Source organism: Oncorhynchus kisutch, unplaced genomic scaffold, assembly GCF_002021735.2.
Source record: "Oncorhynchus kisutch isolate 150728-3 unplaced genomic scaffold, Okis_V2 scaffold1717, whole genome shotgun sequence".
In the NCBI taxonomy this organism is placed as follows: domain Eukaryota; kingdom Metazoa; phylum Chordata; class Actinopteri; order Salmoniformes; family Salmonidae; genus Oncorhynchus; species Oncorhynchus kisutch.
Window position 1 is genome coordinate 8,660 of NW_022263662.1, and position 25,040 is coordinate 33,699.

The 25,040-nt window shown below is 42.4% G+C and overlaps 2 protein-coding genes across 3 annotated transcripts; one reads left to right on the plus strand and one right to left on the minus strand.

Annotated features, from left to right (window-relative positions):
- Window positions 1-671: 671 nt before the first annotated feature.
- Window positions 672-4,450, minus strand: LOC116367744 (complement factor H-like). The gene is made up of 8 exons (XM_031818918.1): window positions 4,306-4,450; window positions 3,639-3,821; window positions 3,150-3,254; window positions 2,690-2,767; window positions 2,076-2,267; window positions 1,751-1,942; window positions 1,344-1,529; window positions 672-1,038 (listed from the first exon to the last, which is right to left on the minus strand). Exons 1-8 carry the CDS (start codon window positions 4,418-4,420, stop codon window positions 908-910), a joined length of 1,182 nt encoding a protein of 393 aa, XP_031674778.1. The 5' UTR covers window positions 4,421-4,450; the 3' UTR covers window positions 672-907.
- Window positions 4,451-18,499: 14,049 nt separating this feature from the next.
- Window positions 18,500-23,119, plus strand: LOC116367743 (complement factor H-like). Of its 2 annotated transcripts, none has more exons than XM_031818917.1 (8): window positions 18,500-18,634; window positions 18,933-19,115; window positions 19,500-19,605; window positions 21,149-21,225; window positions 21,648-21,839; window positions 21,975-22,163; window positions 22,385-22,567; window positions 22,873-23,116. In XM_031818917.1, exons 1-8 carry the CDS (start codon window positions 18,565-18,567, stop codon window positions 23,070-23,072), a joined length of 1,200 nt encoding a protein of 399 aa, XP_031674777.1. In that variant the 5' UTR covers window positions 18,500-18,564; the 3' UTR covers window positions 23,073-23,116. The 2 variants fall into 2 exon arrangements, with proteins under 2 accessions (XP_031674777.1, XP_031674776.1); XM_031818916.1 differs by having other exon boundaries at window positions 18,522-18,634; window positions 18,909-19,115; window positions 22,873-23,119.
- The last annotated feature ends 1,921 nt before the right edge of the window (window positions 23,120-25,040 follow it).

The following is a 25,040-nucleotide window of genomic DNA, read 5'->3' on the forward strand; positions in this document are numbered from 1 at the left end:
TGTTCAGCTACATGAGAGAGACATTTCTACAGTAATCTGATGTGCTTAAATTAAGATCTGAATTAGCATTGAGTGGTACAGGTATAACATACTGTTGTTAGAATGTGGATAAGATCCATTGAAACATTGTGTCATTATCCAATCACAAAGCCTGGACTAACATAACCCTTACTGTACATAAACCTTGTTCCCTGTATATTGACATGGCTAATGTTTGTTCCAGCAAGCCAGTGCCACCTTTTCCCGTCAAGCCATGTTTTCTAGGGGCAAAAGGGGAGGGACACAATCTATTTCTGCACCTTGGGAGTATGTCTGTACTGCCATGGCTCACCGTAGCCTCATATTAGCCAGCCAACTTGACGAACCATACATAAAACATGACATTAAACGTTTTCTTGCATATGAGAATTGAAGGACAAGATTCCTGCTTAAATTATCAGGATGCAAACAACAGGAAGGAACACGTCATCAAGGCACTATGTGATGATGATGCAGTTGAACATCACATAAACATTTGTCTGGTTGCTAAGATATTGTAAAACAATACTTTGTGAATCTTTATAGTGAACTTTGAGAATTTCATTCCCAGCACCACTAACTTGAGAAAGCTTGGTTGTGTGTGTGTGATCATATTATTCCATGGAACAATTAAAATAATCAAAGTAGATGAGTAAATATGAACCAGAAGCACTTTATTTCATGTTGGACAATCATGAAATACCATACATTTATTCAGACAATAAATCTGAAAATAATTTGAACAAACTATTGACAGGGGTTATTCATTGACATGTTTGCCCAACAAGCAAGTGGCCATCTCTTCGCGTAAGACGAAGCCACTATTGGCAATGAGGCAAGTTCATGACCCCATTTATACACTGCTGATGAAAACCAACACTACCTGGGCTCAGTCTAAGATGACCAGTACACATAAAGTGGTATGATCTCCATGTGTGGCATAGACTTTTTGATCTTCCGGAGGATATTTAAATTGGATGTTCTGTGTGTTCATCAGCTCTTCATCCACAGTGCAGGGTTCTGAAATGAGAAGATTGTACAGGAATCAGTGTGTGAACGTGTCCTTCAAGGGCCACTGAAAATGATTTGTTTTTCATTTTAATTAATGATATCACTATACCCCTAGATCCTTGAGGAATGTCATTGTCAATGCCTCAGGAGCATGGTTCAACAGTTACATTTCAACTCAGAATGCATTTTTAAATAGTAATTAATCAATTGATCTTGATTTCCAATCCTGGGAATTCATCCTTACCGATCGCTAAGGGGGAGTTAGCATACGATTGGGTAGGAACTGGGCCAATGTTATTTTAGAGAGAACTTACTCAGACAGGTTATCGGTTGTGTCCAGATCCCGTCACGACACTTCTTGTACGCTGAAGGGGGATCAAGGATGTAGTATTTCTGGCAGACATAATGAACTGATTCTCCATTTCTGTAGCGTTCTCTGGTACCGCCCATTCTGTCTCCGTTATTGACATGTGGAGGTGGTCCACAGAAATCCTTGGGCTCTAGGAAGACATGGGTGACATCAGAGAAATACTAGTGATGAAATGTACCAAGCTGCTATTTTCCAAGCAAGAATAGTATTCCAGAAAACATCCCTGCCTTTTCCAAAATGCGTTATTTTGCTACATTTTTTGTGAGTTGGAGATAATTGTAAATCTACTTAAAACAAGTAAATTGATTGGGAAGTGGAACAATGTGTCAAATCAATAAACATACAATTTACCATAACAAATTGGAATGGAGTGACTCCACTGTCCATTGACTGAGCAGGTGACCTCTGATTTCCCCTTCAGAACGTGTTTAGAGTTGCTACACTCAAACTGTAGCCTGTGTCCATACTTCATGTTGTTGTTGTTTTGGGGAATTCCTATCACGTTCACATTCTTAATCTTCTCTGCAGCTTCACAAGTCACATCTATTATGGAGGGAAAAATAGAAAATCACTAAATTGCTGTATAGCACATTTGCAAACCTGATGTAACTTCTGAAGGTACATATTGTTGTCGATAAAATGATTTGCTTAGTTTTGGCTAAAGTGAAATGTTTACCTTCACAGGTTGGGAAATGGTTGTTCCACATCCCCCCCGCGGCACACACTACCTGTGGGTTTCCCTTCAGCTGGTGTGCTGGGTTGGGGCAGCTGAACTTGAGCTCATGACCGTACTGTATAACACCATCATCATCTGGCAGACCGCTCACAACCACCCGTCCATCTGTAGCCTCGGGGACACAACTCACCACTACGGAGAAAGATCATATTGCAGGGTGTTGTACAGTCTATAACTTCATGAACCCTCTGAGTTACAGTGTAATGTGCATTGTAAAAAGTAAGTAAGATGTTATTCTGTATATACTATAATTAAGCAATAAGTCCTGAGGGGGTGTGATATATGGCCAATATACCACGGCTAAGGGCTGTTCTTAGACACGATGTAACACAGCGAGCCTGGATACTTCTATTAGCCGTGGTATATTGGCCATATACCACAAACCCCAGAGGTGCCTTTTTGCTATTATAAACTGGTTACTAACGTTAGATCAGTAAAAAGTTATTGAGGGGGTCATACCCATGGTAAACGGTACGATATATCACAGATTTAAGCCAATTAGCATCCATGAGCCGAACTACCCCGTTTATAATATTCAATGACTACATGGTTACCTTCACATAAGGGCAGGTGGTTGCTCCATCCTGCCACCATACAGGTTCTGTTGTCCATTTTGCTCACAATCTGATAACAACAGACATTAGTAAGGTGGTATTATTAAGTCTGTGACATCATTAGCAGTGTTCTAAGTTCATCCCGGTACTAGACAGGCTGGATTCAACCCCATACTAGATGGGCTGGATTCAGCCCTGTAATAGACGAGCTGGATTCAACCGCGTACTAGACAGGCTGGATTCAACCCCATACTAGACGGGCTGGATTCAGCCCCGTACTAGACAGGCTGGATTCAACCCCGTACTAGGCGGGCTGGATTCAACCCCATACTAGACGGGCTGGATTCAACCCATACTAGGCAGGCTGGAATAGGAGGACACAGGGCTATTGGAGTGGGGGCTATTAACAAAAAATATATCAAATAATAACGAAATTCAATCTTTTAAAAAAAAACTTGCCCATCATTGCAAGTGTATTTGATAGTGGCTCCAAAGACATAGTCATCTCCAACGTGGATCCTGTAGTGGCCATTGGCAGTTTCATCAGGGAGCTCACATGGTTTAGCTAGATGTCAGGAAACCGCAGGAAAACAAGATCATGATACAGTTTGTAAGAAAGTGATATGTTAACAGATCTTTTATAGTGTTAAACTAAGCTATTATGGGGTTATGCTAATCATAACTGCAACTATAGCTATTTTGTTGAGGAAAAATGAACATACTAGCACTGATAATGTGGTTGTCTCACTTCGCTATCTTAAATGGATAGTTTGGGATTTTGGCAGTGAGGCCCATTATCTACTTCCCCTCATTGACAAAATCCCCAACTATCTCTTTAAGATAAATGCACTAACTATAAGTCGCTCTGGATAAGAAAGTCTGCTAAATGACTAAAATGTCAAATGTATAACAACAATATTGAATCTATAACATTGAAAGAAATACTCACGCTTGCATTTCCCCTGACGGATCACCACCCACTTATTCTTCTTACACTGATAACTTATTCTGCCTACTGGCACAAAGCCAAAGTTGCAGGAAAAAAGGACAATGTCGTCCTCTTTGTACTCATTTTTGATGCTTTCCTCAGTGACCCTGGCATCGGGCACATTTGGAAGCGTTCCACTGCACACTGACAGAGGAGCAGAGGAAAAACCTTTAGACAAACAGAGAGCTTGGCACTACAATGTTCTATGTTGTTATTGACACAGCCTTGTTCTGTTCAATGTTCTCTACCTATATAGTACTCTAAATACTCTAATTTGCTAACACCATTCAAACCAATGAGGGTTTGGAGTTTTAAAACCAATTATCTCAGAATCTTCTTTTTTTTAATTTTATTTTATTTCACCTTTATTTAACCAGGTAGGCTAGTTGAGAACACCTTTATTTAACCAGGTAGGCTAGTTGAGAACAAGTTCTCATTTGCAACTGCGACCTGGCCAAGATAAAGCATAGCAGTGTGAGCATACAACAAAGAGTTACACATGGAGTAAACAATTAACAAGTCTATTTAGCAGATAGAACCTTCAGCCCCCCCCCCCAGCAACTGATGAATACTAACACAATGTGGGCACTGCAAGCATGTGAGAAAGTGATTGAAAACACATCCTTACCAGTCTGAGCTGATGAAGCATCCACATTCACCCATACCACCAGACACAGTAGAGTCAGAGATGATTTCATGTTGATCAAATGGTAGATGCAGTAAAAATGGAAGGAGTAGAACATAAATATAGAGTGTCTACCCCAAGGTTAATGTTTGTCTACAGAGTTCCAGCCCCCAGGGAGCACTGAAGAGAACCACTGTCCAGGGGGACTGACCCAAATACTAGAATTCAATCAAACCTACATTGCGGGGAGGGGAAACACTGAGGAAAATGCTCAATGTAGGAACTGCATTGGTTCAGTCTATTAATTAATTGAGCAAATCAAATCAAAACAAATTTAAAAGTGCAAATCATTTGGTCAGCCATATAGAGACATATCTAATCTGAAGAGCATAGATTTAGAGATAGAAAGACATTTAGACAGGTAGCAAATACTTTGAATGTTGATTGTAATGATGATAAGCTCCATTTGTAAGGTCATTGATGAATCACCAAATATGCTGAACAAATGTGTACTGACATAAACCTCACATAAACCTGTCTGTTTACTGTCTATTGACATAGCTATGTTTGTTCCAGCAAGACAACCCTTTCCCGTCAAGCCGTATTATCCAGGGGCAAAAGGGGAGGTTCAAAACCGATTTAAAGTTGATGTTTTATTGACTTCTACACCTTGAGAGCATGCCAGGGTTTACCTCACATTAACCTACCAACTAAACAAAACACACAATGTTACATTTAACTTTTTCTTGCATATGAGAATTGAAGGTCAATATTCCTGCCTCAATGTGTAGAATGCAAAGAACACATCTATGACACTCAGTAACGATGATGCAGTTGAAATACTTGGCAAGGACCACAAGGACATTTTACTAGATATTGTCTGGCTGCTTTGATATTGTTAAAAATATACGTTATGTTTCTTTATAGTGAACTTTGATCATGTCATCCCCAGCACCACTAACTTCACACTGAGCACACACTGGTTGAATCAATGTTGTTTCCATGTCAATTAAATTGAACCCACGTGGAAAAGATGTTGATTTGGCATCTGTGTCCAGTGGGATGAGAATGCTTGATGGTGTATGGGATAATATTCCAGGGAACAATTAATATAATAAATATTAGATTAGAGTAGATTAGTTTAGATTAGAGTAGATTGGATTAGAGTAGATTGGATTAGAGTATATTAGAGTAGATTGGATTAGAGTAGATTAGAGTAGATTGGATTAGAGTAGATTAGAGTAGATTGGATTAGAGTAGATTAGAGTAGATTAGTTTAGATTAGAGTAGATTGGATTAGAGTAGATTAGAGTAGATTAGAGTAGATTAGAGTAGATTGGATTAGAGTAGATTAGAGTAGATTAGTTTAGATTAGAGTAGATTGGATTAGAGTAGATTAGAGTAGATTAGAGTAGATTAGAGTAGATTGGATTAGAGTAGATTAGAGTAGATTCGTTTAGATTAGAGTAGATTAGAGTAGATTAGTTTAGATTAGAGTAGATTGGATTAGAGTAGATTAGAGTAGATTAGAGTAGATTGGATTAGAGTAGATTAGAGTAGATTAGTTTAGATTAGAGTACATTGTATTAGAGTAGATTAGAGTAGACTAGATTCGATTAGAGTAAATTAGATTTTATTAAATTAAATTGATTAAATTAAATTAGAATCAGAGGTACTTTATTTAATGTTGGACAATCATGAAGCTGAAAATAATTTAAGAAAACTATTGACAGGGGTTATTCGTTGACATGTTTGTCCAACAAGCCAGTGGCCATCTCTTCCCGTGAGCTGAAGCCACTATTGGCAATGAGGCAATTTCATGACCCCATGTATACACTACTGACAAAAATCAACACTTCCTGGGCTAAGTCTACTATGACCAGTACGCTTAAAAGTGATATAGTCCACATGTGTGACAGAGTGTTTAGTTTGATCTTTCTGAGGATGCATGAATTTGATTTTCTGTGTGTTCATCAGCTGATCGTCCACAGTGTAGGGTTCTGAAACGAGAAGATGGTACATGAATCAGTGTGTGAATATGTCCTGAAGATCAGGTGGCATTACAATTGGCTACAGTAGCAAGTCAATGTGCTGTGGTACAGGTTAGTCGATGTCGTTAGTACATGTAGGCAGGGGTAAAGTGACTGCATAGATAATAACAGCAAGTAGCAGCAGTGTAAAGACAAAGGGGTAGGGGGATGGGGGGCTGTCAATGTAAATAGTCCGGGTGGCCATTTTATTAATTGTTCAGCCGTCTTATGGCTTAAGGGTAGAAGCTGTTAAGGAGCCTTTTAGACCTAGACATGGCGATCCAGTACTGCTTGCCGGCTTGAGAGGACAGTATATGACTTGGGTGACTGGAGTCTCTGACAATTTTTTGGGCCTTCCTCTGACACCGCCTAGTATATACAGTGGGGCAAAAAAGTATTTAGTCAGCCACCAATTGTGCAAGTTCTCCCACTTAAAAAGATGAGAGAGGCCTGTAATTTTCATCATAGGTACACTTGAACTATGACAGACAAAATCAGAAAAAAAAATCAGAAAATCACATTGTAGGATTTTTTATGATTTATTTGCAAATTATGGTGGAAAATAAGTATTTGGTCAGTAACGAAAGTTTATCTCAATACTTTGCTATATACCCTTTGTTGGCAATGACAGAGGTCAAACGTTTTCTGTAAGTCTTCACAAGGTTTTCACACACTGTTGCTGATGTTTTGGCCCATTCCTCCATGCAGATCTCCTCTAGAGTAGTGATGATTTGGGACTGTTGCTGGGCAACACGGACTTTCAACTCCCTCCAAAGATTTTCATTGGGGTTGAGATCTGGAGACTGGCTAGGCCACTCCAGGACCTTGAAATGCTTCTTACGAAGCCACTCCTTCGTTGCCCGGGCGTTGTGTTTGGGATCATTGTCATGCTGAAAGACCCAGCCACGTTTCATCTTCAATGCCCTTGCTGATGGAAGGAGGTTTTCACTCAAAATCTCACCATACATGGCCCCATTCATTCTTTCCTTTACACGGATCAGTCGTCCTGGTCCCGTTGCAGAAAAACAGCCCCAAAGCATGATGTTTCCACGCCCATGCTTCACAGTAGGTATGGTGTTCTTTGGATGCAACTCAGCATTCTTTGTCCTCCAAACACGACGAGTTGAGTTTTTACCAAAAAGTTATATTTTGGTTTCATCTGATCACATAACATTCTCCCAATATTCTTCTGGATCATCCAAATGCTCTCTAGCAAACTTCAGATGGGCCTGGACATGTATTGGCTTTAGCAGGGGGACACGTCTGAAACTGCAGGATTTGAGTCCCTGGCGGCGTAGTGTGTTACTGATGGTAGGCTTTGTTACTTTGGTCCCAGCTCTCTGCAGGTCATTCACTAGGTCCCCCCGTGTGGTTCTGGGATTTTTGCTCACCGTTCTTGTGATCATTTTGACCCCACGGGGTGTGATCTTGCGTGGAGCCACAGATCGAGGGAGATTATCAGTGTTCTTGTATGTCTTCCATTTCCTAATAATTGCTCCCAGAGTTGATTTCTTCAAACCAAGCTGCTTACCTATTGCAGATTCAGTCTTCCCATTCTGGTGCAGGTCTACAATTTTGTTTCTGGTGTCCTTTGACAGCTCTTTGGTCTTGGCCATAGTGGAGTTTGGAGTGTGACTGTTTGAGGTTGTGGACAGGTGTCTTTTCTACTGAAAACAAGTTCAAACAGGTGCCATTAATACAGGTAACGAGTGGAGGACAGAGGAGGCTCTTAAAGAAGAAGTTGCAGGTCTGTGAGAGCCAGAAATCCTGCTTGTTTGTAGGTAATCAAATACTTATTTTCCTTCATAATTTGCAAATAAATTCATTAAAAATCCTACAATGTGATTTTCTGGATTTTTCCCCCTCATTTTGTCTCTAACAGTTGACGAAAATTACAGGCCTCTCTCATCTTTTTAAGTGGGAGAATTTGCACAATTGGTGGCTGACTAAATACTTTTTTGCCCCACTGTATGTCCTGGATGACAGGAAGCTTGGCCCCATTGATGTACTGGGCCGTACGCATTACCCTACGTAGCGCCTTACGGTCAGATGCCGAGGAGTTGCCATACCAGGTGGTGATGATTCCAGTCAGGATGCTCTCAATGGTGTAGCTGTAGCACACCTGAAGTAATTTGTTGTTGTCCATAAAGAGATTTGCTTTGTTTTTTGCTGACCTTAAATGTTTACCTTCACAGATGGGGAAAAGACTTTCATCCTACAAGAAAGGATGTCCTCTAGGACACCTAGAGGGATCTGGATTGGAGAGATGACAAGCCTGAATTAGTTATATCTCTGAAACAACGTTTGCCTGATTCATATCCAATCACACGCTCACATCCCTATGCTATTCCCATGCTCATTCCCATTCCTAGATCATGGTGGATTGTTTGGATCAATTTCCTTTCAAAGCCCCCCTGTGATGTCTGACTAGCCAGTGGAGATAATAAGGGCCTAGGGATTGGAGTGAGGGAGAAAATTGGAACGGGGCTGATCTTCAGGACATATTCACACACTGATTCCTGTACCATCTTCTCGTTTCAGAACCCGAGGCCCTTGTAACCGTATCCAGTTTGGGAGGAACAGCTGATGAACACACAGAACATCCAATGAGCATATTAGACTGAAATAAAAATACACTCCATTTACCACATGGGGATCATATCACTGTTTAGTGTGCTGCTCATAGTAGACTTGGCCAGGTAGTGTTGGTTTTCATCAGCAGTGTATACATGGGGTCATGACTTTGCCTCTTTGCCCATATTGATCTCAGCTTACGGAAAGTGACGACTACTGTCTTGTTGGACAAACATGTAAATGAATAACCTCTGTCAATAGTTTGCTCCAATTATTTGCAGATTCATGGTTCCATGATTGTCCAACATTAAATAAAGTGCCTCTGGTTCATATTTACTCATCTACTCTTTAGTTCATTGTATTTTTACAATATTGAAGCAGCCAGACAATATCTATTAAAAATATTCCAGTGGTGTTCTTTGCCATGTATTTCAACTACATCATCGTCACTGAGTGAATCTTGAACATTAAGGCAGGAATATTGACTTTCAATTCTCATTTGCCAAAAAACTTTTAATGTTTAGTCTAGTTGGTAAGGTAATATGGGCTAAACCCTGGCATGCTCCTTAGGTGTAGAAATAGATTTTGGCCTTCCCATTTTGCCCCTGGAAAACAAGGCTTTATGGGAAACAGTGATTTTGCCTTACTGGAACAAACATTCTGAAGGCCATGTCCATAGACAGATTATGTAAGTACAGTATTTGAAAATCTTTTGTGATTCAATAATGACCATACATATGTTTTAATGGAGCCTATCAGCATTCAAACTAACTGTAGCCCTCAATGTATTTTTAGCTCTAAACTATCCACAGCCACAAGCCTTAACCTCACTGGTAGATGAGACTAGCTCTAAACTATCCACAGCCACGTGCTTTAACCTCACTGGTAGATGAGATTAGCTCTAAACTATCCTCAGCCACGTGCTTTAACCTCACTGGTAGATGAGACTAGCTCTAAACTATCCACAGCCACGTGCTTTAACCTCACTGGTAGATGAGATTAGCTCTAAACTATCCTCAGCCACATACTTGAACCTCACTGGTAGATGAGACTAGCTCTAAACCTACAGTATGTATATTAGAATATTGTAGATATGTATGTATATTATTTAGCTAAAACAATAATTGCAACACTAGTGGAAGAACAAGTATTGTCACGACTTCCGCCAAAGTCAGTCCCTCTCCTTGTTCGGGCGGTGTTCGGCGGTCGACATCACCGGCTTTCTAGCCACCACTGATCCACTTTTAATTTTCCATTTGTTCTGTCTTTGTCTTATTCACACCTGGCTTCACTCAACCAAATTCTGGTTTATTATTTAACCCTCTGTTCCCCATGTTGTGTTTGAGTGATTGTTTATTGAAATTCGGTCCGTCTGAGGGTGCTCAATATGTTACTTTGTATATTTGTATTTTTGAGTAAAGCACGTTTATTACTCATATCTGCTATCCTGCGCCTGACTCTCTACACCAGCTAGACACAGGATCATTGCAGCAGCAGACGCCCTGCCCTCCCTGTTCCATTGGAGGAGCACGTTCAGCAGCACACAACCATTTTGCAATGTCCGGGCACCGCATGGATCGTGTGCTGAAGACAATGGATCTTTTGGAGAGAGAAGGAGGTTTTCCAGGGCCTCCACCAGCCCTACTACAGCAGGTCCCACTGTCCACCCCTCCTTCACCCGGTACCAGCGGGATTCGACTCGCGTTCCCAAGGGAGTATGAAGCGACAGCTGCCTGATGCCAGGGGTTTCTACTCCAGCTGGATCTCTACCTGACGACCGTCCACCCGGCGTGTCTGTCCTCATCTCCTGTCTCTCAGACAAAGCCCTGGAGTGGGTCATAGCCATATGGAGTGAGGGAGATGGGGCGTTGGACCATTACACAGAGTTCACCCGCCGCTTTGGAGCAGTGTTCGACCACCCGCTTGAGGGTCGAGTGGCGGGTGAACGTCTGTTCCACCTGAGGCAGGGGACGAGGAGTGTGCAGAATTTCGCCTTGGACTTCCGAACCCTGGCAGCCAGCGCGGGATGTAACGACAGAGCCCAGATTGATCACTACAGGTGCAGTCTGCGCAAAGACGTCCGTCGGGAGATGGCCTGCCGAGACACCACCCTCACATTGGACCAGCTGGTGGACCTGTCCATCCGGCTGGATAACCTGCTGACTTCCCGCGGAGAATCTGCAGAGAGAACAATAGGGTGGTTGTGTCATTACTGTTTTTTTCAGTGTTCCTTGGTCTCTTTTGTCCCACAATCTTGTTGTGCACCATAACCGCAAGGCGTGCCCCTTCCCTCATGCTGGTGAATCCAAAATGCTGCCGCTTTAGGGTATTTTTCAGCAGAACACTGTGGAAGGACACCAGATTACCTGAGTTTTACAAAGAGAAAAGGTAAAAAGAGAAAGGGGTGAGACTTGTTTGATGACATGGTCTGAAAGGTACTCTGTGGTCCTCAGGCTACATCCAACCACCTGGAACCCCAAGCTCATTCCAGCTTGTTGTTTGGATAATTTTTAAGTGTGTTATATATCGATCGAGCTTGGGGTTACAGCTCGAACGAGCTGTTGGATGTTGCCTGAAGACCAAAGAGTATTTTCAGACCATATAGTTCTGACAATATGCTGTAGCAGAGTCAGGATGAAATTTCCATTTAAGGCGTGACCAGGCCCTCTAGTGGCCTGGGCCTGTAATAGTAGGTTGTTTTCTCTTCAGCTGTGCTGAAATACTGTAGTAGTTAGCTATCCTGGCAGACACTGAGGTCCTTCTGCTGCTGAGAAATATCTTTATCTTTCTAGGGATTTTAGCATTCTATTTTTCATGTGGCTCATATATATATATATATATATACGTGGCAAAATAAATGAGGTTCTATTCAATGATGTATTTGCAGCATGTGACAAATAAAGGTGGATTTGATTTTGTTGTGCAGCATTTGATAAAAGTAGCAAAGCAAACACATCAGTTATGTTTACCCACATTGTATAGTCAGAGTCTTACAGAGCAATTAGTGAATACTTGGAGGGCACTATGGTGTTGAACGCTGAACTATAGTCAATGAACAGTATTCTCACATAGGTGTTCCTTTTGTCCAGGTGGGAAAGGGCAGGCATCTGTTGATCTGTTGGGGTGGTATTTGAATTGGAGCGGGTTCAGGGTTTCTGAGATGATGGTGTTCATGTCAGCCATGATCAGCCTTTCGAAGTATTTCATGCCTACAGATGTGAGCGCTACGAGGCTGTAGTCAATTCGGCAGGTTAGCTTGGCGTTCTTGGGTACAGAGACTATGGCGGTCTGCTTGAAACCAGAAGTATATAGACAACTGCTCGTCAAACATCTCATTCCAAAATCATTAATTGTCACTGTCCTTGAGCTTGTCTCCACCCCCTCCAGGTGTCACTAATTATCCCCGGGGGATTTATACCTGTGTTTTCTGTTTCTCTGTGCCACTTCGTCTTGTTTGCCAAGTCAACCAGCATTTATCTCCTAGCCCCTACTTTTCCCCAGTCTCTGTTTTTTCCTAGTCCTCCTGGTTTTGACCCGTGCCTGTCCTGACACCTTGTACTGTTTGGAGACGGACATGGTTACTGAACCCCTGCCTGTCCTGACCTCGAGACTGTCTAACGCTCTGTACTCTTTGAACTCTGACCTGGTTTATGAACTCTCACCTGTACCCGATCTGCCTTTTGCCTACCCCTTGGGTTATAATAAATATTAGAGCTCAACCATCTGCCTCCTGTGTCTGCATATGGGTCTCGACTTGTGCCCTTATATTAATATGGTGTTGGTCCCCCCTTTGCTGCTATAACAGCCTCCACTCTTCTGTGAAGGTTTTCCACTAGATGTTTGAAAATTGCTGCAGGGTCTTGCTTCCATTCAGCCACAAGAGCATTAGTGAGGTCTGATGTTGGGCGATTAGGCCTGGTTCGCATTCGGCATTCCAATTCATCCCAAAGGTGTTTAATGGGGTTGAGGTCAGTGCTAAGTTCTTCCATACCGATCTCGGTAAACCCATTCTTTATGGACCTCTCTTTATGCACTGTGTTTTTCAAATCAAATCACATTTTATTGGTCACATACACTTGATTAGATGATATTATTGAAAGTGTAGCGAAGTGCTTGTGCTTCTAGTTCTGACAGTGCAACAATATCTAAGAAGTAATTTAACAATTTAACAATTCCACAACAACTACCTAATACACAGTGACCAGTGATCCATTTGTTAGATGGGGAAATTATTTCAAGTCATGTATCTAGACAGCAGCCTCTCTGTGTTAGTGATGGCTGTATAACAGTCTGATGGCCTTGAGATAGAAGCTTTTGTTCAGTCTCTCGGCCCCAGCTTTGATGCACCTGTACTGACCTCGCCTTCTGGATGGTAGCGGGGTGAACAGGCAGTGGATCGGGTGGTTGTTGTCCTTGATGATCTTTTGGACTTCCTGTGAAATCGGGTGCTGTAAGTGTCTTGAAAGGCAGGTAGCTTGCCCCCAGTGATGTGTTGTGCAGACGGCACCACCCTCTGGAGAGCCCTGCTGTTGTGGGTGGTGCAGTCGATGTACCAGGCGGTGTTACAGAATGCTCTCAATTATGCATCTGTAACAGTTTGTGACGGTTTTAGGTGGCAAGCCAAATTTCTTCAGCCTCCTGAGGTTGAAGAGGCGCTGTTAGGCCTTCTTCACAACACTGTCTGTGTGAGTGGACCATTTCAGTTTGTCTGTGATGTGTACGCCGATGAACTTTAAACATTCCATCTTCTCCACTACTGCCCCGTCGATGTGGAAAGGGGGGGTGCCCCCTCTGCTGTTTCCTGAAGTCCACGATCATCTCATTTCTTTTGTTGACATTGAGTGACAGGTTGTTTTCCTGACAACACACTCCCAGTGCCCTCACCCCATACCTACCGGCTGTCTCGTTGTTGTTGTTGGTGATCAAGCCTACTACTGTTATGTTGTCTGCAAACTTGATGATCAAGTTGGAGGTGTGCATGGCCACACAGTCATGGGTGAACAGGGAGTACAGGAGGGGGCTGATCACACACCCTTGTGGGGCTCCAGTGGTGAGGATCAGTGAAGTGTAGATGTTGTTTGCTACCTTCACCACCTTGGGGGGCGAACCATCAGGAAGTCCAGGACCCAATCACACAGGGCGGGTTGAGACCCAGGGCCTCAAGCCGATGCATGGTGATCTTAAGCTTGTGTGTGACTGCTCGGCCAGGGAAACCCATTTCACGAAGCCCTGGATGAACAGTTCTTGTGCTGATGTTGCTTCCAGATGCAGTTTGGAACTCAGTACTGAGTGCTGCAACCTAGCGCTTCAGTATTCAGCGGTTCCGCTCTGTGAGCTTGTGTGGCCTACCACTTTGTGGCTGCCCTGTTGTTGCTGCTAGACCTTTCCACTTCTCAATAAGAGCGCTTACAATTGACCGGGGCAGCTCTAGCAGGGCAGAAATTTGACAAACTGACTAGTTGGAAAGGTGGTATCCTATGATGGTGCCACGTTAAAAGTCACTGAGCTTTTCAGTAAGGCCAATTTTTGTCTATGGAGATTGCATGGCTATGTGGTCGATTTTATACACCTATCAACAGGTGTTGCTGACATAGCCGAATCCACTAATTTGAAGCGGTGTCCACATACTTTTGTATATATAGTGTATTACAAGCTGGGTCAGGGAGAGCATGAAAATGTCAGTGAAGACACTTGCCAGCTGGTCAGCTCTTACTATGAGTATGCGTCCTGGTAATCGGTCTGAATGTTAAACCCAGGTCTGATAAATAGACATAGCCTATATCCTAATGTAGCTACACCACCTTGAGTTGAGGTCCTCAGAGCTCTCAAATACAAACAGCTTCTTTCAAAACAAGGAGGGAATCATCTGCAACCATCGATGCAGCAAGAAACAATGATAGGCTAGGTATCTACAGCTCTGTCAGAACATCTTTGTTCTTTAAAGATAATGTGTACTTGTGAACTGTGGAGGGGAAAAGACAACCAAAAGAGGAGAGAGGTTGAGAAAGGGTGAGATGCCAACTTTGAACAGAGCTGTTTGAAGAGATCTTCACGTGTTGTGAACCGTATGTAGAAGCAGAAATATGGACCATGTTGACCACAGCTTTTTCTCATATTCCTTATTGAGGATCTTAACTCAAGCCAGTTTGCTACAGCAGGAAACAAATCCTGCAGCAACAGGAAATGTGAATTATTATGTGGAATATCATTAATGGACATTTTTATAGGGGTTTGTAATATTTGTGTTGTGGAGAAATGACCAGGCAGGAGACGGGAGTACAGTTAGTTCTTCGTTTAGTCAAAACCTCTCGTGCTCTACAGTTCCCAGCACAATAGTGCGCATGTGCATTTCCTATTAGGTGTAGTAACGTAACACTGCTGTAATACATTACTGCTTAGTAACAGCATAGTAACTAATATAAACAGATGTAGATCCCAGATACTACAGGGTTGAAACATTTTCTGTCAGGGCAATTTAAGTCTGAAATTTCAAAGTGGAAATTACTAACTTTAGAAGCCTTTTTAAAAACATAAATACAGTACAAGTTTGCATTTCCTGCTGTACAGGTAAATTGTTAGCAACAAAAGAGCAATAAAATGAATATCCTACATCTGTACATAAGAACATTATCTTCATCCAGTAGACCATATCAGGTTTATGAAAAGTATTTCTGGTTTCATGTTGCTATTACTGGTTTTATGTTACAACAGCAGCTTGTGAGATGCACAGATTCAAATCCATATTACAATATAGAGGATCTAACGGAGAAAGATTGAGTTGAGCTGAGCATGGTACAAAAAGAGACTCTTCACGTAAAGATGGATATTACCATAAATATAGACAATGGATTATAAGGGAAGTTGAGGTGGAATGTGTCTTTCATTAATGGTTTCATTTGGATCCTTTGTGGATTGATGTTTTTTTTGTGCAAATTTCAACGAGCTATGTTTATGCAATGTGATTACATTGATAAAATCAGTCAGAGTAAAACACAGACTTTGACTATTAAATATTTTTCACTCAAGGAATTTGAACGTTTTCTGTTCCTGTAGTCCTGGAAAACTATTTTAAGTTCTGTTGTGACAGTGAAATGTACTAAATCAAATGACATTTTATTGGTCACATACACGTGTGTAGCAGATGTTATTGCGGGTGTAGCGAAATTCATCTTTCCTTCGATCCTGACCAGTCACCCAGTCCCTGCCGCTGAAAACATCCCCACAGCATGATGCTGCCACCACCACGCTTCACCATAGGAATGATGTGTTAGGAATATTATGAATAACTGACTAAACAATATGCTCATTTTAAATAGAACTGTAACTAAGTAAACTTATACTCTGTTTTATTATATCTGATTAACAATATGAGTTCATAAGAAGGGATTATGTGGTATGAACAAGGAGTAATTAAATATAACGAACACCATTCCAAACTAGTCTGGAGAGGAATGGGTTGTGGGTTAAGAAAGCAGATAGGGTTGTTAACCTATGGTTGAACAGACGAAAATTAGCTCTGGGGTGTTTTAGATAAGGCAGTGAGCGCATTCCTAGGTTTTCTGTTAATTAGAACTGTCAGCTAAGTGGTGATCGATAATGGTGAGGGATCAAGAGTTAATTCAGTTATGTTGTGTGTCCTGTGTGTGTGTGTTAGTGAGTTGGAATTAACTTTTAAACTCACTTAATTATAGGTCGGGAGGAGGGGATTCATTCTAGAAGCAATGAAATGACATCATGTTGTTGTATATAAACTGTTGCTCGTGGTAACGTGGCAGCGCGCTCCGAGAATAAATACTGTAACCTATTATTGATAAGACTGGTCTCCGTCTATTTTATGCAAACAAGAATCTTACAAATTCTCATAAAATAGATTAAGGGAATTAAATTAATGAAAACATATTGGAATAATTAAATTACAGTAACATGATGCCAGGTTATCTCGAGACGTGACGCTTGGCAATCAGTCCAAAGAGTTCAATATTGGTTTCTCATGGTCTGAAAGTCCTTTAGGGAACTTTTGGCAAAGTCTAAGCGGGCTGTCATGTGCCTTTAATTGAGGAGTGGCTTCCGTCTGGCCACTACCATAAAGGCCTGTTTGGTGGAGTGCTGCAGAGATGGTGTTCCTTCTGGAAGGTTCTCCAATCTCTACAGAGAAATTCTAGATCTCTGTCAGTGATCATCGGGTTCTTGGTCACCTCCCTGACCAAGGCTCTTCTTCCCCGATTTCTCAGTTTGGCCGGGCTGCCAGCTCTAGGAAGAGTCTTGGTGGTTCGAAACTTCTTCAATTTAAGAATGATTGCAGCCACTGTGTTATTGGGAATCTTCAAAACTGCAGAAATGTGTGGATAACCTTCCCCAGATCTGTGCCTTGACACAATCCTTTCTCTGAGTTCTACTACCAATTCCTTCGATCTCATGGCTTGGTTTTTGCCCTGACGTGCACTGTCTTTGTGAGACTCAGAGTTGGTGAAACAGCCATTTTCACGTTTGACGGTGAAACAGCCATTTCCCCACCTGTGAAGGTAAACATTTCACTTTAGCCAAAACTAAGCAAATCACTTTTTCGACAACAATATGTACCTTCAGACATTACATCAGGTGTGCAAATGTTCAATACAGCAATTTAGTGATTTTAGACGTGACTTGTGAAGCTGCAGAGATGATTAATAATGTGAATGTGTTAGGAGTTCTCCAAAACAACAGCACCATGAAGTATGGACACAGGCTACAGTTTGAGTGCAGCAACTCTAGTCACATTCTGAAGGGGGTCGTAGAGCTTCAGCTTACGAGAAGACATTGATTCAACCAGTGTGTGCTCAGTGTGAAGTTAGTGGTGCTGGGGATGACATGATCAAAGTTCACTATAAAGAAACATAACGTATATTTTTAACAATATCAAAGCAGCCAGACAATATCTAGTAAAATGTCCTTGTGGTCCTTGCCAAGTATTTCAACTGCATCATCGTTACTGAGTGTCATAGATGTGTTCTTTGCATTCTACACATTGAGGCAAGAATATTGACCTTCAATTCTCATATGCAAGAAAAAGTTAAATGTAACATTGTGTGTTTTGTTTAGTTGGTAGGTTAATGTGAGGTAAACCCTGGCATGCTCTCAAGGTGTAGAAGTCAATAAAACATCAACTTTAAATCGATTTTGACCCTCCCCTTTTGCCCCTGGATAATACGGCTTGACGGGAAAGGGTTGTCTTGCTGGAACAAACATAGCTATGTCAATAGACAGTAAACAGACAGGTTTATGTGAGGTTTATGTCAGTACACATTTGTTCAGCATATTTGGTGATTCATCAATGACCTTACAAATGGAGCTTATCATCATTACAATCAACATTCAAAGTATTTGCTACCTGTCTAAATGTCTTTCTATCTCTAAATCTATGCTCTTCAGATTAGATATGTGTCTATATGGCTGACCAAATGATTTGCACTTTTACATTTGTTTTGATTTGATTTGCTCAATTAATTAATAGACTGAACCAATGCAGTTCCTACATTGAGCATTTTCCTCAGTGTTTCCCCTCCCCGCAATGTAGTTTGATTGAATTCTAGTATTTGGGTCAGTCCCCCTGGACAGTGGTTCTCTTCAGTTCCCCCGGTTCTACTCCTTCCATTTTTACTGCATCTACCATTTGATCAACATGAAATCATCTCTGACTCTGCTGTGTCTGGTGGTATGGGTGAATGTGGATGCTTCATCAGCTCAGACTGGTAAGGATGTGTTTTCAATCACTTTCTCACATGCTTGCAGTGCCCACATTGTGTTAGTATTCATCAGTTGCTGGGGGGGGGGGGTGAAGGTTCTATCTGCTAAAAGAAGATTCTGAGATAATTGGTTTTAAAACTTCAAACCCTCATTGGTTTGAATGGTGTTAGCAAATTAGAGTATTTAGAGTACTATATAGGTAGAGAACATTGAACAGAACAAGGCTGTGTCAATAACAACATAGAACATTGTAGTGCCAAGCTCTCTGTTTGTCTAAAGGTTTTTCCTCTGCTCCTCTGTCAGTGTGCAGTGGACCTCTTCCAAATGTGCCCGATGCCAGGGTCACTGAGGAAAGCATCAAAAATGAGTACAAAGAGGACGACATTGTCCTTTTTTCCTGCAACTTTGGCTTTGTACCAGCAGGCAGAATAAGTTATCAGTGTAAGAAGAATAAGTGGGTGGTGGTCCGTCAGGGGAAATGCAAGCGTGAGTATTTCTTTCAATGTTATAGATTCAATATTGTTGTTATACATTTGACATTTTAGTAATTTAGCAGACGTTCTTATCCAGAGCGACTTATTGTTCGTGCATTTATTTTAAAGGGATAGTTTGGGATTTTGTCAATGAGGGGAAGTAGATAATGGGTCTCACTGCCAAAATCCCAAACTATCCATTTAAGATAGCTATGTGAGAACCCAACATTATCAGTGCTAGTATGTTCATTTTTCCTCAACAAAATAGCTATAGTTGCAGTTATGATTAGCATAACCCCATAATAGCTTAGTTAAACACTCTAAAAGATCTGTTAACATATCACTTTCTTACAAACTGTATCATGATCTTGTTTTCCTGTGGTTTCCTGACATCTAGCTAAACCATGTGAGCTCCCTGATGAAACTGCCAATGGCCACTACAGCATCCACGCTGGAGATGACTTTGTCTTTGGAACCACTATCAAATACACTTGCAATGACGGGCAAGTTTTTTTTTAAAGATTGAAGTTCGTTATTATTTTTGATATATTTTTTTGTTAATAGCCCCCACTCCAATAGCCCTGTGTCCTCCCATTCCAGCCTGCCTAGTATGGGTTGAATCCAGCCCGTCTAGTATGGGGTTGAATCCAGCCCGCCTAGTACGGGGCTGAATCCAGCCCATCTAGTATGGGGTTGAATCCAGCCTGTCTAGTACGGGGCTGAATCCAGCCCGTCTATTACGGGGCTGAATCCAGCCCATCTAGTATGGGGTTGAATCCAGCCCATCTAGTATGGGGTTGAATCCAGCCTGTCTAGTACGGGGCTGAATCCAGCCCGTATAGTATGATGTTTAATCCAGCCTGTCTAGTACGGGGCTGAATCCAGCCCATCTCGTATGGGGTTGAATCCAGCCTGTCTAGTACGGGGCTGAATCCAGCCCATCTCGTATGGGGTTGAATCCAGCCTGTCTAGTACGGGGCTGAATCCAGCCCGTATAGTATGATGTTTAATCCAGCCTGTCTAGTACGGGGCTGAATCCAGCCCATCTCGTATGGGGTTGAATCCAGCCTGTCTAGTACGGGGCTGAATCCAGCCCATCTCGTATGGGGCTGAATCCAGCCTGTCTAGTACGGGGCTGAATCCAGCCTGTCTAGTACGGGGTTGAATCCAGCCTGTCTAGTACGGGGCTGAATCCAGCCTGTCTAGTACGGGGCTGAATCCAGCCTGTCTAGTACGGGGCTGAATCCAGCCTGTCTAGTACGGGGCTGAATCCAGCCTGTCTAGTATGGGGTTGAATCCAGCCTGTCTAGTACGGGGCTGAATCCAGCCTGTCTAGTACGGGGCTGAATCCAGCCCATCTCGTATGGGGTTGAATCCAGCCTGTCTAGTACGGGGCTGAATCCAGCCTGTCTAGTACGGGGCTGAATCCACCCTGTCTAGTACGGGGCTGAATCCAGCCCGTATAGTATGATGTTTAATCCAGCCTGTCTAGTACGGGGCTGAATCCAGCCCATCTCGTATGGGGTTGAATCCAGCCTGTCTAGTACGGGGCTGAATCCAGCCTGTCTAGTACGGGTCTGAATCCAGCCTGTCTAGTACGGGGCTGAATCCAGCCTGTCTAGTACGGGGCTGAATCCAGCCTGTCTAGTATGGGGTTGAATCCAGCCTGTCTAGTACGGGGCTGAATCCAGCCCATCTAGTATGGGGCTGAATCCAGCCTGTCTAGTACGGGGCTGAATCCAGCCTGTCTAGTACGCGGCTGAATCCAGCCCATCTAGTATGGGGCTGAATCCAGCCTGTCTAGTACGGGGCTGAATCCAGCCCATCTAGTACGGGGCTGAATCCAGCCTGTCTAGTACGGGGCTGAATCCAGCCCATCTAGTACGGGGCTGAATCCAGCCTGTCTAGTACGGGGCTGAATCCAGCCCATCTAGTACGGGGCTGAATCCAGCCTGTCTAGTACGGGGTTGAATCCAGCCTGTCTAGTACGGGGCTGAACTTAGAACACTGCTAAATACCACCTAATCACTTTACTAATGTCTGTAGTTATCAGATTATGAGCAAAATGGACAACAGAACCTGTATGGTGGCAGGATGGAGCAACCACCTGCCCTTATGTGAAGGTAACCATGTAGTCATTGAATATTATAAACTGGGTAGTTCGGCTCATGGATGCTAATTGGCTTAAATCTGTGATATATCGTACCGTTTACCATGGGTATGACCCCCGCAATAACTTTTTACTGATCTAACGTTAGTAACCAGTTTATAATAGCAAAAAGGCACCTCTGGGGTTTGTGGTATATGGCCAATATACCACGGCTAATAGAAGTATCCAGGCTCGCTGTGTTACATCGTGTCTAAGAACAGCCCTTAGACGTGGTATATTGGCCATATATCACACCCTCTCAGGACTTATTGCTTAATTATAGTATATACAGAATAACGCCTTACTTACTTTTTACAATGCACATTACACTGTAACTCAGAGGGTTCATGAAGTTATAGACTGTACAACACCCTGCAATATGATCTTTCTCCGTAGTGGTGAGTTGTGTCCCTGAGGCTACAGATGGACGGGTGGTTGTGAGCGGTCTGCCAGATGATGATGGTGTTATACAGTACGGTCATGAGCTCAAGTTCAGCTGCCCCAACCCAGCACACCAGCTGAAGGGAAACCCACAGGTAGTGTGTGCCGCGGGGGGGATGTGGAGCAACCGTTTCCCAACCTGTGAAGGTAAACATTTCACCTTAGCCAAAACTAAGCAAATCATTTTATCGACAACAATATGTATCTTCAGAAGTTACATCAGGTTTGCAAATGTGCTATACAGCAATTTAGTGATTTTTCTATTTTTTCCCTCCATAATAGATGTGACTTGTGAAGCTGCAGAGAAGATTAAGAATGTGAACGTGATAGGAATTCCCCAAAACAACACCATGAAGGTTGGACACAGGCTACAGTTTGAGTGCAGCAACTCTAAACACATTCTGAAGGGGAAATCAGAGGTCACCTGCTCAGTCAATGGACAGTGGAGTCACTCCATTCCAATTTGTTATGGTAAATTGTATGTTTATTGATTTGACACATTGTTCCACTTCCCAATCAAGTTACTTGTTTTAAGTAGATTTACAATTATCTCCAACTCACAAAAAATGTAGCAAAATAACGCATTTTGGAAAAGCCAGGAACGTTTTCTGGAATACTATTCTTGCTTGGAAAATAGCAGCTTGGTACATTTCATCACTAGTATTTCTCTGATGTCACCCATGTCTTCCTAGAGCCCAAGGATTTCTGTGGACCACCTCCACATGTCAATAACGGAGACAGAGACAGAACCAGAGAACGCTACAGAAATGGAGAATCAGTTCAATATGTCTGCCAGAAATACTACATCCTTGATCCCCCTTCAGCGTACAAGACGTGTTGTGACGGGATCTGGACACGACCGATAACCTGTCTGAGTAAGTTCTCTCTAAAATAACATTGGCCCAGTTCCTACCCAATCGTATGCTAACTCCCCCTTAACGATCGGTAAGGATGAATTCCAGGAATGTAAATCAAGATCAATTGATTAATTACTATTTAAAAATGCATTCTGAGTTGAAATGTAACTGTTGAACCATGCTCCTGAGGAATTGACAAGTGACATTCCTCAAGGATCTAGGGGTATAGTGATATCATTCATTAAAATGAAAAACAAATCATTTTCAGTGGCCCTTGAAGGACACATTCACACACTGATTCCTGTACCATCTTCTCATTTCAGAACCCTGCACTGTGGATGAAGAGCTGATGAACACACAGAACATCCAATTTAAATATCCTCCGGAAGATCAAAAAGTCTATGCCACACATGGAGATCATACCACTTTTAAGTGTACTGGTCATCTTAGACTGAGCCCAGGTAGTGTTGGTTTTCATCAGCAGTGTATAAATGGGGTCATGAACTTGCCTCATTGCCAATAGTGGCTTCGTCTTACGTGAAGAGATGGCCACTTGCTTGCGGAAAGATTGCTGCTTTCATCAATATAATAGTCTGCATCATTTCCAATCCCACATATAATTTTTGGGTAAATATATATATCCATATACATACATATTCACATATATACAGTGGGGAGAACAAGTATTTGATACACTGCAAATTTTGCAGGTTTTCCTACTTGTAGATGTCTCATAGGTACACTTCAACTGTGAGAGACGGAATCTGAAACAAAAATCCAGAAAATCACATTGTATGATTTTTAAGTAATTCATTTGCATTTTATTGCATGACATAAGTATTTGATACATAAGAAAAGCAGAACTTAATATTTGGTACAGAAACCTTTGTTTGCAATTACAGAGATCATACCGTTTCCTGTAGTTGTTGACCAGGTTTACACACACTGCAGCAGGGATTTTGGCCCACTCCTCCATACAGACCTTCTCCAGATCCTTCAGGTTTCGGGGCTGTCGCCGGGCAATATGGACTTTCAGCTCCCTCCAAAGATTTTCTATTGGGTTCAGGTCTGGAGACTGGCTAGGCCACTCCAGGATCTTGAGATGATTCTTACGGAGCCACTCCTTAGTTGCCCTGGCTATGTATTTCGGGTCGTTGTCATGCTGGAAGAACCAGCCGTGACCCATCTTCAATGGTCTTACTGAGGGAAGGAGTTTGTTGGCCAAGATCTCGCGATACATGGCCCATCCATCCTCCCCTCAATACGGTGCAGTCGTCCTGTCCCCTTTGCAGTAAAGCATCCCCAAAGAATGATGTTTCCACCTCCATGCTTCACAGTTGGGATGGTGTTCTTGGGGTTGTACTCATCCTTCTTCTTCCTCCAAACACGGCAAGTGGAGTTTAGACCAAAAAGCTCTATTTTTGTCTCATCAGACCACATGACCTTCTCCCATTTCTCCTCTGGATCATCCAGATGGTCATTGGCAAACTTCAGACGGGCCTGGACTTACGCTTGCTTGAGCAGTTTGACCTTGCGTGACCTGCAGGATTTTAATCCATGACGGCGTAGTGTGTTACCAATGGTTTTCAAATCAAATCATCAAATCAAATTTTATTTGTCACATACACATGGTTAGCAGATGTTAATGCGAGTGTAGCGAAATGCTTGTGCTTCTAGTTCCGACAATGCAGTAATAACCAACAAGTAATCTAACTAACAATTTCAAAACTACTGTCTTATACACAGTGTAAGGGGATAAAGAATATGTACATAAAGATATATGAATGAGTGATGGTACAGAGCAGCATAGGCAAGATACAGTAGATGGTATCGAGTACAGTATATAGATATGAGATGAGTATGTAAACAAAGTGGCATAGTTAAAGTGGCTAGTGATACATGTATTACATAAGGATGCAGTAGATGATATAGAGTACAGTATATACGTATGCATATGAGATGAATAATGTAGGGTATGTAACATTATATTAGGTCGCATTGTTTAAAGTGGCTAGTGATATATTTTACATCATTTCCCATCAATTCCCATTATTAAAGTGGCTGGAGTTGAGTCAGTGTCAGTGTGTTGGCAGCAGCCACTCAATGTTAGTGGTGGCTGTTTAACAGTCTGATGGCCTTGAGATAGAAGCTGTTTTTCAGTCTCTCGGTCCCAGCTTTGATGCACCTGTACTGACCTCGCCTTCTGGATGATAGCGGGGTGAACAGGCAGTGGCTCGGGTGGTTGTTGTCCTTGATGATCTTTATGGCCTTCCTGTAACATCGGGTGGTGTAGGTGTCCTGGAGGGCAGGTAGTTTGCCCCCGGTGATGTGTTGTGCAGACCTCACTACCCTCTGGAGAGCCTTACGGTTGTGGGTGGAGCAGTTGCCGTACCAGACGGTGATACAGCCCGCCAGGATGCTCTCGATTGTCCATCTGTAGAAGTTTGTGAGTGCTTTTGGTGACAAGCCGAATTTCTTCAGCCTCCTGAGG